The sequence below is a fragment of the Heptranchias perlo genome, chromosome 29 (assembly GCF_035084215.1).
Source record: "Heptranchias perlo isolate sHepPer1 chromosome 29, sHepPer1.hap1, whole genome shotgun sequence".
NCBI classification, from domain to species: Eukaryota; Metazoa; Chordata; class Chondrichthyes; order Hexanchiformes; family Hexanchidae; genus Heptranchias; species Heptranchias perlo.
Window position 1 is genome coordinate 25,627,835 of NC_090353.1, and position 13,796 is coordinate 25,641,630.

A 13,796-nucleotide genomic window follows, 5' to 3' on the forward strand; every position below is an offset into this window, starting at 1 on the left:
GGGAAAATACAGGTAAATATTCATGTCTTCCCCCTTTGTGGCAACATGTGTTTGTAGAGCAGCACATTGCTCTTAATGGAACACAGCCGTGATGACAGATTAACTGAATACCCGTGCTAGCTAATGGTTACTTTAGTCTCTTCACAACTTTGTTTATTCTGAATAGAATATCTTGAGTTCTTGCAACCAATATTCCTAGAACAAAGGTTAATAGGACAACAGGAATCAGCACAGAAAATTGGATGTTGTGCTCCAAATATAGCCTTAATGCTTTGCAGAGAATCATTATTTCCATAAGGCTTTATTTTTTTGATTAGTTGTATTACATGGTGGAGAAAATATTGGTAGCTGATCAACTGTCACTTCCAATATTTTTCATGCAAGGTTTTTAAAGACTCAGAGCCTTTTATAAATAAAAAAAATTGGCAAGCTGGTTCTACGTTTGTCCAACACTTGGATGCAATGACGCAATTTGTATCAAACTATTGCAAAAATATCAACTTATCACTTGTTCGTGACGCCTTTGTTCTTAACAAAAATGACATTTAGCTCTTATTCCCTAGGTATAAAGACAGTGCTTCTTTAATACTGCCAGATCCAAAATGTACAGTTGAATGTTTTTTTGGACTAGTGGGAGCTGGAAAAATTAGTTGTTGGCTGGGGTTTGTTTTATCAGAGTTAAATGCATTACCGTGCAATTATCAGTACTGAAAGCCATTTGCTAATCATCACCCTAAGCACATATAACCTAATGGCGCCAACGATTACAATTCATGCTTTTTTCATCAACTTTTTTGGGGAGAGGGGATTTGTCATTGACTGAACCGTGCATATAACTGAAACAACAGAACCAATCCTGTCATTACAATACTCACTCTTTTGTATTTCTTCCGCAAGTTATCAAAACTTTCTGGTTGTATTTGTTTTCCAATATTTGGTTTATACAACACATAATTCTTCACAGTAATTTGCTCAGCCAAAAGTGCAAAAGGCTCGTTCCCTCTAAGCTGTAAGAAAAACAATCAATAAGAATGTGTGAAGATCCAAGGCTCTGCTTATGCTCGAGTGACCAAAAATGTAGCATTTGAGAGCAATTTTTTGGTATAGAAGCATTGTATTTTTGTGTAACATAAAGCAATCCTGTAAAATAACTTTTCTGGCATATATGAGAGTATGCAAAGCTTCAAACTATCAGACAAATATTCAAATATAATTGACATTCAATATCTGGTATTACTCAGCTTCATTTAATGCAGAGTTTCTACTAAATCTCAAATTTATTCAAATAGATCTGTTAATATGCATTTTCCTTTGTTTTGACACAATAGGCGAGAACAGGGTGGTGGTGACCCTAGCTTCAGACTGCTGCACTTACCAACCGTTGTGATCCTGCCCGCTGCCATTTTGCCCATGGCCTTTACAAGGGCGGCCCAGGCACCTGCCTGAATCAGGCAGCAGCCTCATTAAATTACGCAAATTGGGTTCCTATGACGTTCATAAGACCCCAATTGCAACTTTGAGGTACAAAAGGGCGAAGTTTGCACCGTGCATTGAAGTTTTTAAAAAAATGCTGAAATGTTATTTTTTTTTGGTGCAGTTTATTTGTTAAAACGGAGAGTATTTAGAATAAAAAGTACTCCCCTGGACTTCTCTTCCGTTTATTATAATGAATTTATACTTATTTGCATTTCAGAAGAAACTGCACCCCAGCTCCTATAATTCACTTTGCTAGAATATATATCTTAATTACATGGCACAAAGCAAGGAACAGACAACAAAATGTGATACTAACCCTGTGTGAAAGGTAGAAACCATCATTAGATCCTGTCAAGGTGAGTGATTTCTGATAAGCTTCGTCCCAGGGCATACCCCTATCCACACTTATCTGCAGGAAATAAAAATAAATTAACAGCAACTTACTACCATATTTATATTGCTCTCCATTTTCCTCTTTTAAATGCACCCTTTACTGCCATCTAACACCGTGTATCCTATTTCAATCAATAGTGAGGGCTACAGACTGCTTACCAGCTAGTGTCAGTACTGTCTATAATTAACAGGAGGCCATCTTCTGTCAGGATCAATTACTTGTTATCTTTCTGGAAACAGTGGGCTAGAAATTGGGCCGTCTAGCGCCTGTTGTTTCGGTGCTACGTGGCCTCCCAAACATCCAAGATGGCGTCTTGGATGCGCACGTCACGCTAGAACACCATCTTGGTAAAAGGTTTAGCGCATGCGCAAATAACGAACGTCGGCAGCATGTAAAGTAAGGAGAAAATGCGTTTGATCAGTGCACAACGCTGATTTAAAGAGATAGACACCATATTGGGACTCAACACTGTCTTAACCACGACCACCTGAACATATCTTAGCGTGCCTGGAGGACCTCCCACCAGCGCTATTGAAAGGGCCTATGCAAGATTTACAGGTTAGTTCTAGATTATTGCTTCTGGCTGCTGATGCATTTGTAACTGTTTTTGGAGGTCTCCCATACTTGAATACTAGGATGAGGGGACATGGTCTAACATTTAGAGCCAGGACGTGCAGGAGTGAAATTAGGAAATGCTTCTACATGCAAAGGGCGGGAGAAGTTTGGAACGCTCTTCTGTAGGCGGCAGTTGATGCTACTCAATTGCGAATTTTAAATCTGAGATTGATAGATTTCTGTGAACCAAGGGTATTAAGGGATAGGGGCTAAGGCAGGTATATGGAGTTAGATCACAGATCAACCATGATCTCACTGAATGGCAGAACAGGCTCGAGGGGCTGAATGCCACTGCCACTTGCTACCCCCTGTTATGTGCCACCTTCTCCTGCAAGAAAGCGGGATGTATGTCTGGGTGATGTGTCTGTCATAGATGAATAGCTGCCAGGGTGTGTGGCCTGTGAATTGTGGGTGTGCGGCTTGCAAGGAGGGAGGGAGGGAGGGAGGGAGGGAAAGAGAATGAGAACAAACAATACAAAAGCATGATTCTCAAACTAATCAAAACCATTTATAAAACCTGCATAACAATAATTTACCTTATAGAGAACTACTTGTCCGTCCTGTGGGTGTCCTGGTGTAAGGAAAACCTCTTGACGTTCCTCATATATCTCTTCTACTCCTGGAGCTAGATCTGATGAAGTAGAAGTGTCACAATCAATAAAAGTAAACCTGTGTGTTCAGTGCCCCAAGTCTAAGAACCAAATCAAAGCAATGTAAGATCAACTAATGCTATCTCAATCTCTAACTTTCCTATGCAAATACTTAATTTCTGACTGGAGCTGAATAGTAAAGGCAAAGAGAACAAAAAGGCTCAAAAATTGGACTTGCGCCCAAAGTCGGCAAAGTGATTGCTTTGTGTGCTGGTCCCTGCCGGCTTGAGGCCCGGCTGAAATTCGGCATTGGGCCTCATATAAATTAAACAGGTGAGCTGTGGATGGCAATTGGGCATCCCGATGCAGCTTGCCAATCAGTGCCTGACGAATTGCAGCTGGCTCCGACACTGAGCCAGCCCACAGGTAGGTCCTGGGAGAGCGGGGGAGAGGTGAAGTGGAAGGGAGCGAGCCCAGGCTGGCAGAATTTTTGTGGAGCAATTCTGCTCTGCCTGGCGCCGCAAAAATGTAACTTTTAAAAGGATTTCTTGCCATTCCTTGAAAGGCCTCCAGCGGTCCCTTTAAAGACCGTTGCAGGCCAATCTACCCATTTGTACATCAATTTCAATCATTGTCCTACAACCGGCATTAGGAGCCTGATTTGCTTAATCAAAGCACCTAACATCTATTTCAGGTAGGCGCTCTGGGCACCTAAAAATCACCGGCTTTTAATTTGGTGGCTGGCACAATTCCAGGGAAGATCGCAACCTGAAATTCGTCCCCTTATCCTTCACTTTACAACCAAAAAATCAGGCAAAATGGTGTTGAATTTCTCCCCCACATAGTGGGGGTCGGGGGGTATCTTTATCTGGGAGCAGGATTTGGGCAGGAGGTGGGCGGGGTGAGTGTCAACCCCCCCCACCAATTGGAGGCCCGGTCTATTTTAACTCTCACCCGAAACAGGTGTAAAAAGCCAGCCAGCCAACTGTCGGCAGGTGAAGATCCAGTAGCCGCCTGCTGGCACTCATTCACTACAACCTCCATTTAAAGGAGGTACTGCTGTGGCAGCAGAATAATACATTACACAGTACAATGCAAACAGTGTATCATCTATTTTGCCATGTGAGATCCACTAGTACTATATATAAACACATTAGGCAAACGTGAATATGGGAAGAATCAATGATCTAATCAGCGTTTTGTTGTTTGCAGTTGATTACTTTCTGTATACCACTGTTGTCTGCCGAGTATTCTGTTTATATTGTGAAAGCCCACTTTCCTATTCATTTCAAAAACTGTAATAGGGCCAGTGAGTCATTGTTGCTTTAGATTGCGGGTTCCAATCACCTATGACTCACACACATGCCATTACTTTCACAACATAACTGCGATTTAAACAAGCAGCATCAAATTAGGCATGTGCAACATTTATGTGTGGAATACATCTACTGCATTTTTTCTAACTAGTCATAATATTATATAGACATAAGATATGAGAAAAGGTAGAAAATCTCAGGTGACACAGACATTCTGATGTTAATAAACTGCTTGGTCATACCTAGAATTCCCATGTCATATTTTCCATCTTTTTTGTCCTTCTCAATGAGATAATCAAATGTGTCTGTAAAATACTGAAAAAGTGCATTTTGTTTGTGAACCTCAAGTCCAAGAATCCGATTCAGGAATTTTGTGATGCTGCAGTCTAAAACAGAAAAAAACAAAAGTAACATTAAATCACTTCTGTTTTAGATTACTTAACACCTCTTTTTTTTTAAACAAACTTTTTAAACTTTTTTTTTAGTATTGAACAAGCCTGTTTAATGAACTGGTCCATGATAGGGTTGCCAAGTCTCCCGGAATTGAGGATCGTTCTCACAGGCACTGCTACAAGCAACCTGGGAGAAAATAGGGAAGTAGCGCTGGGCAGCGCCAGTGAGGAGGCGGAGTTTTGACGGGCGAGCGTGGAGTCCAATGCTCGGTAGCGCGACAGTGGCAGTTATCCAACGAAATTGAAGCTTAATGTAGCCAAGTGGCACGAGCAGAATGTCACCTGGTGCTGGAGGAGGAGGAGACTTATCGACTGTGGAAGATCTGTGAAACTATCATGCAAGGTGATTAACGGTGTCAGTGCTTCGGCCTGGATTGAAATACGGCAGTATGGCTCGTATACACGGGAAGAGTGTCATTTTTCATTGGAGTGTGAAACGGCATTTAAATTCCCACCCTTCAGCTTCCAGGGCTTATGTGTATGGCAGGGTTGCCAACCCTCCTGGATTACAGGTACTGCCTGACATGCTGAGTGTTTCCAGCATTTTCTGCTTTTGTTTGAGATTATAAAGAATTAACCAACTTTGACACCTCGGAGGTGGTGGGAGATGGCTCACTTATCAGGGATGGCAAGGAACCATTCCTGGGGTCACTTGCGAAATTTCCCAATACCGAATCCGCTCCTGCCAGTTAGTAAAAACATTTTTGATAGGCTTACAGGGAGAAAAGACATTCAACTACAGGGGACCCAACCTTTATAGGGTAAATGCAATAACAGTTGTAAACTGCATTCGATTGTCACGTGATCAAACCTCCACGAATACATCCAACCAGAGCTGGCAACCCTATTCCATCTTGATCTGATTTGTTCAGTTTGACCATCGTCCGTTTAGGGAATTGATTGTCAAACGACTTCTGATTCCAAATCTTAAAGCACCCATGTAGGCGCTCATAGTTTTTAATCAGTAAGCTGAATAACCTCTGATGTATATATTTAGTCATAAACAGAGTGGGCCAACAGGAGATTATTGGCTATAAAGACCACAAACTCTGGAACAACCACCATGTACCATTTCATTAGCATCAAAGACAGCAAAATTATTTCAGATGCAGTCAAATCTTGGCTAATTTATCTGAATTTCTTGCAACTAATGAACGTTTAAGTTAAAATAAAAAGTCCCAACCAATCGATATTCCATTCAGTACAACCAACAAGAACAAGCATTACTTTTAATGCACTTTGGTTGGGAACACTTAGTTTTGTTCAATTTATGTGATTGTCCAGATGAACCATGTCCATTATAAGTGGAAGAATCAGTATCAGTATTGTTGGTGCTTTCTCATTGAATTCCATGACCAAACTAGTTTATATCAAATCATATTCAAAACTATTACAGATATTTGAGATGATGCTAATAAAGGCTGGAACATAATAGGGCTGATTTTAACCAGACAGAAATACGTGCAGATGGCGGGCGGAGCTGGTCTGCAGCTGCCCGTTAGAGCCGACATGAGGCCTGCTCCTCCTGGCCCCACCAAATATTTTTTAAAATATTGCCTGGGCTGTTTTCTGATCAATTTCCACTGCTCCTTTTAAGGGTGCATGCTCAGCCCATTACTGCCTCAAAATTGCAATCGGGGTTCGATGTACACCATAGGACCTCGACTTGCATATTACAAGTGGCCTCATATTACACACTACTCATCTCAGGATCCTACTGAAGATGGCAGTCAGAGCGCCTGTGGAAACGGGGCTGTAAGTACCCCAACGTCATTTTCCGGCTACCCCATTTACACCAGGTACAGTGAGTTAAAATCAGCCCTAATATTTTTATAATGTATTGCTTTACTTTTCATGTGTTAGCTCCAGTACCTGTCTCCCAACAATTGACAGCGTGGAATAAGGAGCTGTACTATGAATCAGCTAATTACGGCTTAATATTTAATTCCCTAAGATAATGCATAATACAGCAGTAAATTATTCCAACACCTTCGTTCGCATCACTTAACGCACTTTGCATCAACTCCAGAAGAGGTCAGAAAGATCTTTATGCAGATACAATACCTAATTTGTTTTCATTTAAGTTATATCTTATGCTATTGCAGATTTGAAAATCAAATTGACAATCGGGTAAAGAAAACATTAAATTCTCACCTTTTTCCACATTTATATATCCGTAACGGTTTTCTTTGCAGAATATTCCAACAGCCATCAGTCCCAGCCTCATGTCTGCAATACAGATGCTTCTTGTTAGATTTCTTGACTGAATATTTTATTCTACAGAACACAGGCTGCTATGTACATGCAAAGATCATTTGCCTTCATTATTTTACTATAAGAAATTATTCCAGATGTTACTTAGTGACTATAGTTCACTTAATTTACAAATACTGATGTATTAATAGAGATGTTTCAAAATAATGCATTTAAGAACAAAACAAATCACTTACAATGGATTTTTAAATATGTTAATGTCCTCTGCAAGTTACATGCAAATTATGTACCGGGTATGAACTAATTTCTTACCATCGATAAAAGCTCCAACGTAATCTTTTGGTGGTTGTACTTTATTTTCAACCTGACCTAAGATGGTTTTAATAATTTTATCCAGTGCTCTGGTTCCATACTGTGAGAAAAGAAGAATATAATCAGTGAAAAAAAGATTCAAACATAATTTTTTCTCAAATACTAGGTAGTTAGCTAAGCATTTTAACATCATACATTCTACCAAACATTATAATATATTTGACATTTGGATAATATAAATTAAAACAAAAAAGCTACCTCCCCCTTTCCCCCTCTTAAATCCTCCTGTACCAAATCTCAATGATTGTCTGAGCACAAAGATAACCCAGTCTGAAGCCTCTATAAATGCTGTTTCAAATCTAGACACTAGGAGGTGCATGAGAGTAGCGTGAGTAGACTATCTCTGGTCTTCCCTCCTTGCCAGTACAAAAGTGCTCAGGCTTTGGTAAATGCCTCTCCCTATGGCCTGACCAAAATGGAGACTATTGCTGTGAACAGAAAATTGTAAGCACAAACCTACATTTCACAGCTCTGTGGCACAGCAGTTTATTATATCATATTATTAACAGAAACAATTTTACATTTATTTTGAGTTTTAAATGTTGACATGGAAAACAATAAAATCCCAAATTAATATTGCTTTGAAATTTTGAGTACATATACTCAGAAATTATAAACAGCAAACCAAGAAACATTCTCCTCAATTTGAAGATACATATACATGCACACATATAGAAACATAAATAAAAATAAGCATTTTACCCCTATTTTTCCCTGCAAATTACATCCCTATAAACTTCATATTAACACTTCATGGTATATAGGTTATTTTCAGATATTTGCACCTCCAAGGTCAGGTGGCCATTGTCTTCTGATATCCTACATCAGACAATCATTATTCTTTGCTGCTCGCCTCAGTTAACAGTCAGTCTTTTGCCTCAATACTTGTCAGCTATTTTCACGGATGAAAAGAAGGAAGATACTCCAGGGCTGACAATCCACAGGCTGACAACTCAGTTGTTATGTCGAGATCGCGCTAGCTGGTGCCTTCCAGCACTAACCTTGCCACAGTTTGTGAGGTCAGTGGGTGGGCACCTCATTTGTATGGAATAGCACAGTGCAAACGCCCTTCTGGTGCATCGCTGTCCCCTGTCTGCCCACAGCAGCTCGAAACTCCTGAATCCTGCCCACCCTGGAAGGGACGTAATAGTGGAAGGAGGAGTTTTCAAGGGAACCCCAGCCCTGGTTTCCATGATATAAAAGAGCTAATCTTTAAAAATGTATTTTTTAAAAAATCCTTTTCTTCTGGGGTCCAAGCTACTTTCCTGGATATGCTGGGTCCCAAATGTGCCAAAGGAACTGGAACTCCTGGCGTAAGCAGTCCTCACCACTGGCTATTATTTGCCTCCATCCCTCTCCCTGGCTACTGTCTGAGGCTGAACCAGACTGTTCGCAAACCCTGACCCTGAGATGAGCTTCCACCTATATCCTCTTCATCATTAAGACCACCTACTTTCACGTCCATAACATCGTCCGTCTCCACCCCTGCCTCAGCTCATCTGCTGCTGAAACCCTTATCCATGCCTTTGTTACCTCTAGACTCGACTATTCCAATGCTCTCCTGACCGGCCTCCCAACTTGCACCCTCCCTAAACTTGAGATCAACCAAAACTCTGCTGCCCTTGATCCTAACTTGCACTAAGTCCCGTTCACCCATTACCCCTATACTTGCTGACCTACATTGGTTCCAGGTCCAGCAATATCCCGATTTTAAAATTATCATCCTAGTTTTCAAATCCCTCCAGTGCCTCACCTCTCCCTATCTCTATAACCTCCTTCAGCCCTACAACCCTCTGATATCTCTAGGCTCCTCCAATTCTGGCCTCTTGCGCAACCTCAATTTTAATCGCTCCACCATTGGCGGCCGTGCCTTCAGCTGCCTAGGCCCTAAGCTCTGAAATTCCCTCCCTAAACCTTTCCGCCTCTCTCTCCTCCTTTAAAATCTAACTCTTTGACCAAGCTTTTGGTCACCTGTCCTAATATCTCCTTATGTGTCTCAGTGTCAAATTTTGTTTGAAAATAGCTCCTATGAAGCACCTTGGGACGTTTTACTACAGTAAAGGTGCTATATAAATGCAAGTTGTTGCTGATGTAAGGGGTGAACGCAGGTTACGCCCCTTACAAGACAAATGGGAAACTCCACTGTTCTCCGGGGATTCTGTCCAGAGTTATGGTGAGAGGTTGTGGAACTCTCATGGGATTTCAGCCTCATCCTGTCTACGCTATACAATAACAAGACAGCCAGGTACGAACTACAGATGTGCCTGAAGTTCTTCCTTGATTTTTAATTTGTGTGTATTTGTGCTTGTGGCATCTCACTTTTGCACACAGTGCTCCGAACCAACTCTGGAGCACACTCTGAATATACCTTTCATTTTTGATCACCCCATATGCTATATCTACAGATGCCTGGGGTAAGAAAGTCAATTATAACAGAGAAATGTTAGATACTACCTTGTTATCAAAGTTGTATTTGCTAAGGTCTCTGGATTCTGTTGCCCTTCGATCACCATGAGTCAAAGCACCCTATGGAAAGAACAGATTTTTAATTCTAAAAAGTTAACTAATAAACTTACATTCCAAGCGATTTTAATGTTATATTACTTATTGACATTTATATCTCTTCACTGCCTGCTGTCTGATCGATTTTACAGACATTACTCATTTCTGTCCAGAACAATTGTTCTGAAAGTTCTAAAACATAGATCAAAACAGCTTTTGTTATTTTTGTAACCAAGGCAAGAACACTGTCTTGAGTTGGGTAATTGCATTGTGTGATGTGGTGCTGAGTCATTTGGATCAAAGGAGATCCAAGGATTGATGTCTGGTCTGTGCTGATCTCATCCAGGTCACTACAATTAGCCAGTGTCCACAGATTGGGAAAGAAAAGAATCAGCAAGGGTCCCAGTGACTTCTGCTGGAAAGCAAATGCATAAGGGAGTCTGATGAGGACAGAATGATGCTTGGTTATGATGCTGCCCACAACTGAATAGACTGCTGATACTCATAGTCACGTACATGGGCAAGGAGTGGAGTTTATATTCAGCAGGAGTCACCATTGTCAGAAGAGAAAATTTTGAGTGGGCGGGGGGGAAGAAAAAGAATGCATCCAATAAACAGTCTCAAGTGATTCTCAAGAATCTTTAAGTTTTATGTTAAAATACATCAGGGTTGCAAAGGTTGTAGATTTCCTAGTTAATATTATTAATAGTGAATAAAAGAAAGGCAGGGATGTTAAACATAGTCAATCCGGAATACTGATACTATGATTTGAAAAGTGCAGGACTACTATACCATGAAACAAGAATAAAAAGATTATAGGGGAACCAAACACCAGTCGGAATTCATTACTTTCATTAAATCATCCACACTTTGCAGATAATATCAGCGAACAGTTGTCTGCTGTTTTTATTTCTGCTTCGAGTACTCTGTGGTCACTTATGTTGCTGCTTAGATTGTCATAGAATCCTTCTTGTAAGAACTGTATGTAAATAAGGTGCCAATGCAGATTCCCAGTTAATTGTCTTGAACAGGATTGCTGAATTTACCCTTTACAGTAATTAAAAGGAGAAGCGTGAATAATGAAGTTAAAAGAATAACTGTCACTGAAGTTTAGATCCCACTTCATTTCAGCTGGAGTTAAAGCTTAAAAAAACTTTACTTATAACCATCTGAATCAAAGTACAGTAGTAACAATTACACGTTACATCTTAGTAAGAATAATGAGATTACCAGACTCTCCAAACGCTTAGCAACAATAGAGGCAAATCGCCTTTCGCCTGCAAGCTCAGAGATGAGGAATATATATTCTGGAGCTGACACTTGATTTGACCTATGAGTACGACCTGAAAAAAGAACAAAAATGAAGTCACAGAAGAATTGCAATTTAAATCACATTCTAATCTCGGGCTAAAATACTAATCACAAAATTGCCTAAAAGGCCATCATATGATAGAAAATAATTTTCACTTATACCTGCTAGCTGATGCCCACAGGTTATAGTTTTCTGTGAGTAATGTCAGCAGGCAACAGAGCAAAGAGGATTGAAGAAATTATGCAGAGATCAAAAAGCAGAGGCTATTTATTGTTTGACATCAGAAAATAAAGACAAATATTCTCCTTGAGCGTCTACCAAAATGGATCAAAACTTTTCTATGTCTTTACTTAATTAAGACCAAAGAATACAAAATAAAACAAATGCTGAATACAATTTTGGGGCTATAACTGGTAAACTACTACCCCTAGAACCAGAAGTAACCTTGAGTGTATAACAGCCTTTTACTGTGGACATTTTATCAATTTATATGACTACCTTCCATAACCCCTGGAGCTATTTAGCTGTAGTCAATAAGGCAAATCAACATCTATACATAATAATCCCTTTTTCAGATATAAAATGGCACTGTTTTCAACATTACACAAGAAAAATAACTTTCAATTACTCTGTGCTTCTTATCGTTAATAATAGTTGAGTTTTTGCAGGGACGTACCAAATTGTTGAATAGCACGGTCTGCACTCCATGGTAATTCTAGGGTCATATGCACTCTTCTTCGTTGGTTCTTTATTCTTTTATCAGCCTGCAGTGAAATTCCTGAACTGGCTGCTTCAGAGATAATGGCTACAAACTTGACAAATCAGAAAGAGTTCATTTTAATTTTAGAAGAGGTATCGACTGGAAAAGAAGTATAGAAGTACCTGCTCCATAAAAGTGAATATTACCAGAACAACATATTGAAGTTCCAACACACTGCATCACAGAGTGGTGAGATATAGGATCACACCTGAGATCCCCTACATGATGAGCGAGCGGTGCAAGATGCAAAGCATAGGCCAGATGCTTCCCCACAGTGAGATGGGGAAACAGTAGGAAGAGATATCCTGGCTGGTCTTGTCTATCTCCTAGAAGCCAGTTTCCTATGTTATAGGCAGAGAACTGTCAAACTGTCAGAGATGGTGTGTAGCAAAGGATGACTGTACAGATTGGAATGGAACAAAAAAATAACTGCCTTAAAAACACAAAACGTTGCTTAACAAAAGTAATAAATATATATGGTGCCCATGGGGAAGAGAAAAAAATGTGTCTGAGTAAGTAATGTGCTTGTCAAGAAGTTATTTTATCTTTTCACTAATGTCCTGAATGTATTATTGAATAGCAGCAATCCTTCATAGTGGTATTACACTGCTGTTTACACAAGTCTACTCTCACTAAAATTTGCAGAGGAAAATACAGCTTTCCTGCAATGTCGAGGTTGGGAGCAGGAACTGCTTCAACATGTTGCCCTATGTTTATTCTCTATTTATTTCAAAGAGAAATAGGGCCTAACATACATAATTGTACATAATAAAAAATAAAGCTACCTTGTCCCCATTCATGAACCGCTCCTTTTCCTTTAAATTCACATGGTCAATGGACAAATTTTGTTCTGCTCTGGACTCATAACAAACCGAACCATCTGGTTTGCGAACAACACGTCCCTTTCTTCCAGTCATCTATTAAAATTAATAATTTAAGTACACAAAACAACTTGTAGTACGATGTTACATACACCAACAAGTTTTAAAAAAAACTTTGACAATATTGCGCTCATCAGGATGAGACACATCTATTGCAATCAAAATGTTTTCCACACTTTGCACCTAGTATCAGCATCAAGCACTCACAGGGCAGATGTAGGGAAAAGCTCCCTCTTCTCTGCTCTAGCAAGGTACTTAACCCTAATTTGTGAAGAGCACCCCCTACTGCACTTATGAGACATTTCTATTTGCTACATCAATTATTCTTAAGGCTACTCTGAGTGAGACTGACAATTTGGTCTGAATTACAGACAGTTTGTGTTTTGGACTCATTCCGCCTAGGAACTGGGTTGAGACGATCAATAATTATTTCACTTAGTATCCTTACAGCCAAGAAAAAGAAGAGTCCTTTATCTCATCAGCTGAGGATAAATTCAAATCCAAGTCCTACTAGTAAAAGTGTATTAATCCCCTACACCACAAATCTTTGTGTGATTGGAACCTTTTGTAAATGTCTTATCCAGAATAAAAGAACTGTTGAACTCTTTTATTAGAAAACTCACATTCATGGCCAAATAGTATGAGATAGTGTAAAATTTACTGATACTTATCCGAAGAAAAGTTTGTTGATTAAAATTTAGCTGCCATTATATATTATTGAAGTTATACTCATCTACTGTAAACAATGAAAATAACACATTTTTTTGCTTTTTTATGAATACACAATTGTGTGAGTATAGTGTCACAAGTTGCTTTTTGGTTGGTCTGTGCTGACCATGTGGTATTATCTGTTAAACAACTAGCAGGGCCAGTCAGAACCTAGAATTCAACCCGGAACTGAATTTATGAGAA

At 39.7% G+C, this 13,796-nt stretch overlaps 1 protein-coding gene across 2 annotated transcripts in view; it reads right to left on the reverse strand.

Moving 5' to 3' along the window:
• The window catches only part of LOC137299531 (protein strawberry notch homolog 2-like), a 160,728-nt gene that overhangs the window by 15,033 nt on the left and 131,899 nt on the right, over positions 1-13,796 (reverse strand). For both annotated transcript variants that reach the window (XM_067968340.1, XM_067968341.1), the window contains 10 exons: positions 12,789-12,920; positions 11,920-12,055; positions 11,162-11,274; positions 9,884-9,955; positions 7,370-7,469; positions 6,998-7,072; positions 4,634-4,777; positions 3,022-3,116; positions 1,793-1,885; positions 876-1,007 (listed from right to left, as the gene is read on the reverse strand). In XM_067968340.1, the coding sequence (XP_067824441.1) occupies positions 876-1,007; positions 1,793-1,885; positions 3,022-3,116; positions 4,634-4,777; positions 6,998-7,072; positions 7,370-7,469; positions 9,884-9,955; positions 11,162-11,274; positions 11,920-12,055; positions 12,789-12,920 (1,092 nt within the window). The remainder of the gene's footprint in view (positions 1-875; positions 1,008-1,792; positions 1,886-3,021; positions 3,117-4,633; positions 4,778-6,997; positions 7,073-7,369; positions 7,470-9,883; positions 9,956-11,161; positions 11,275-11,919; positions 12,056-12,788; positions 12,921-13,796) is intronic.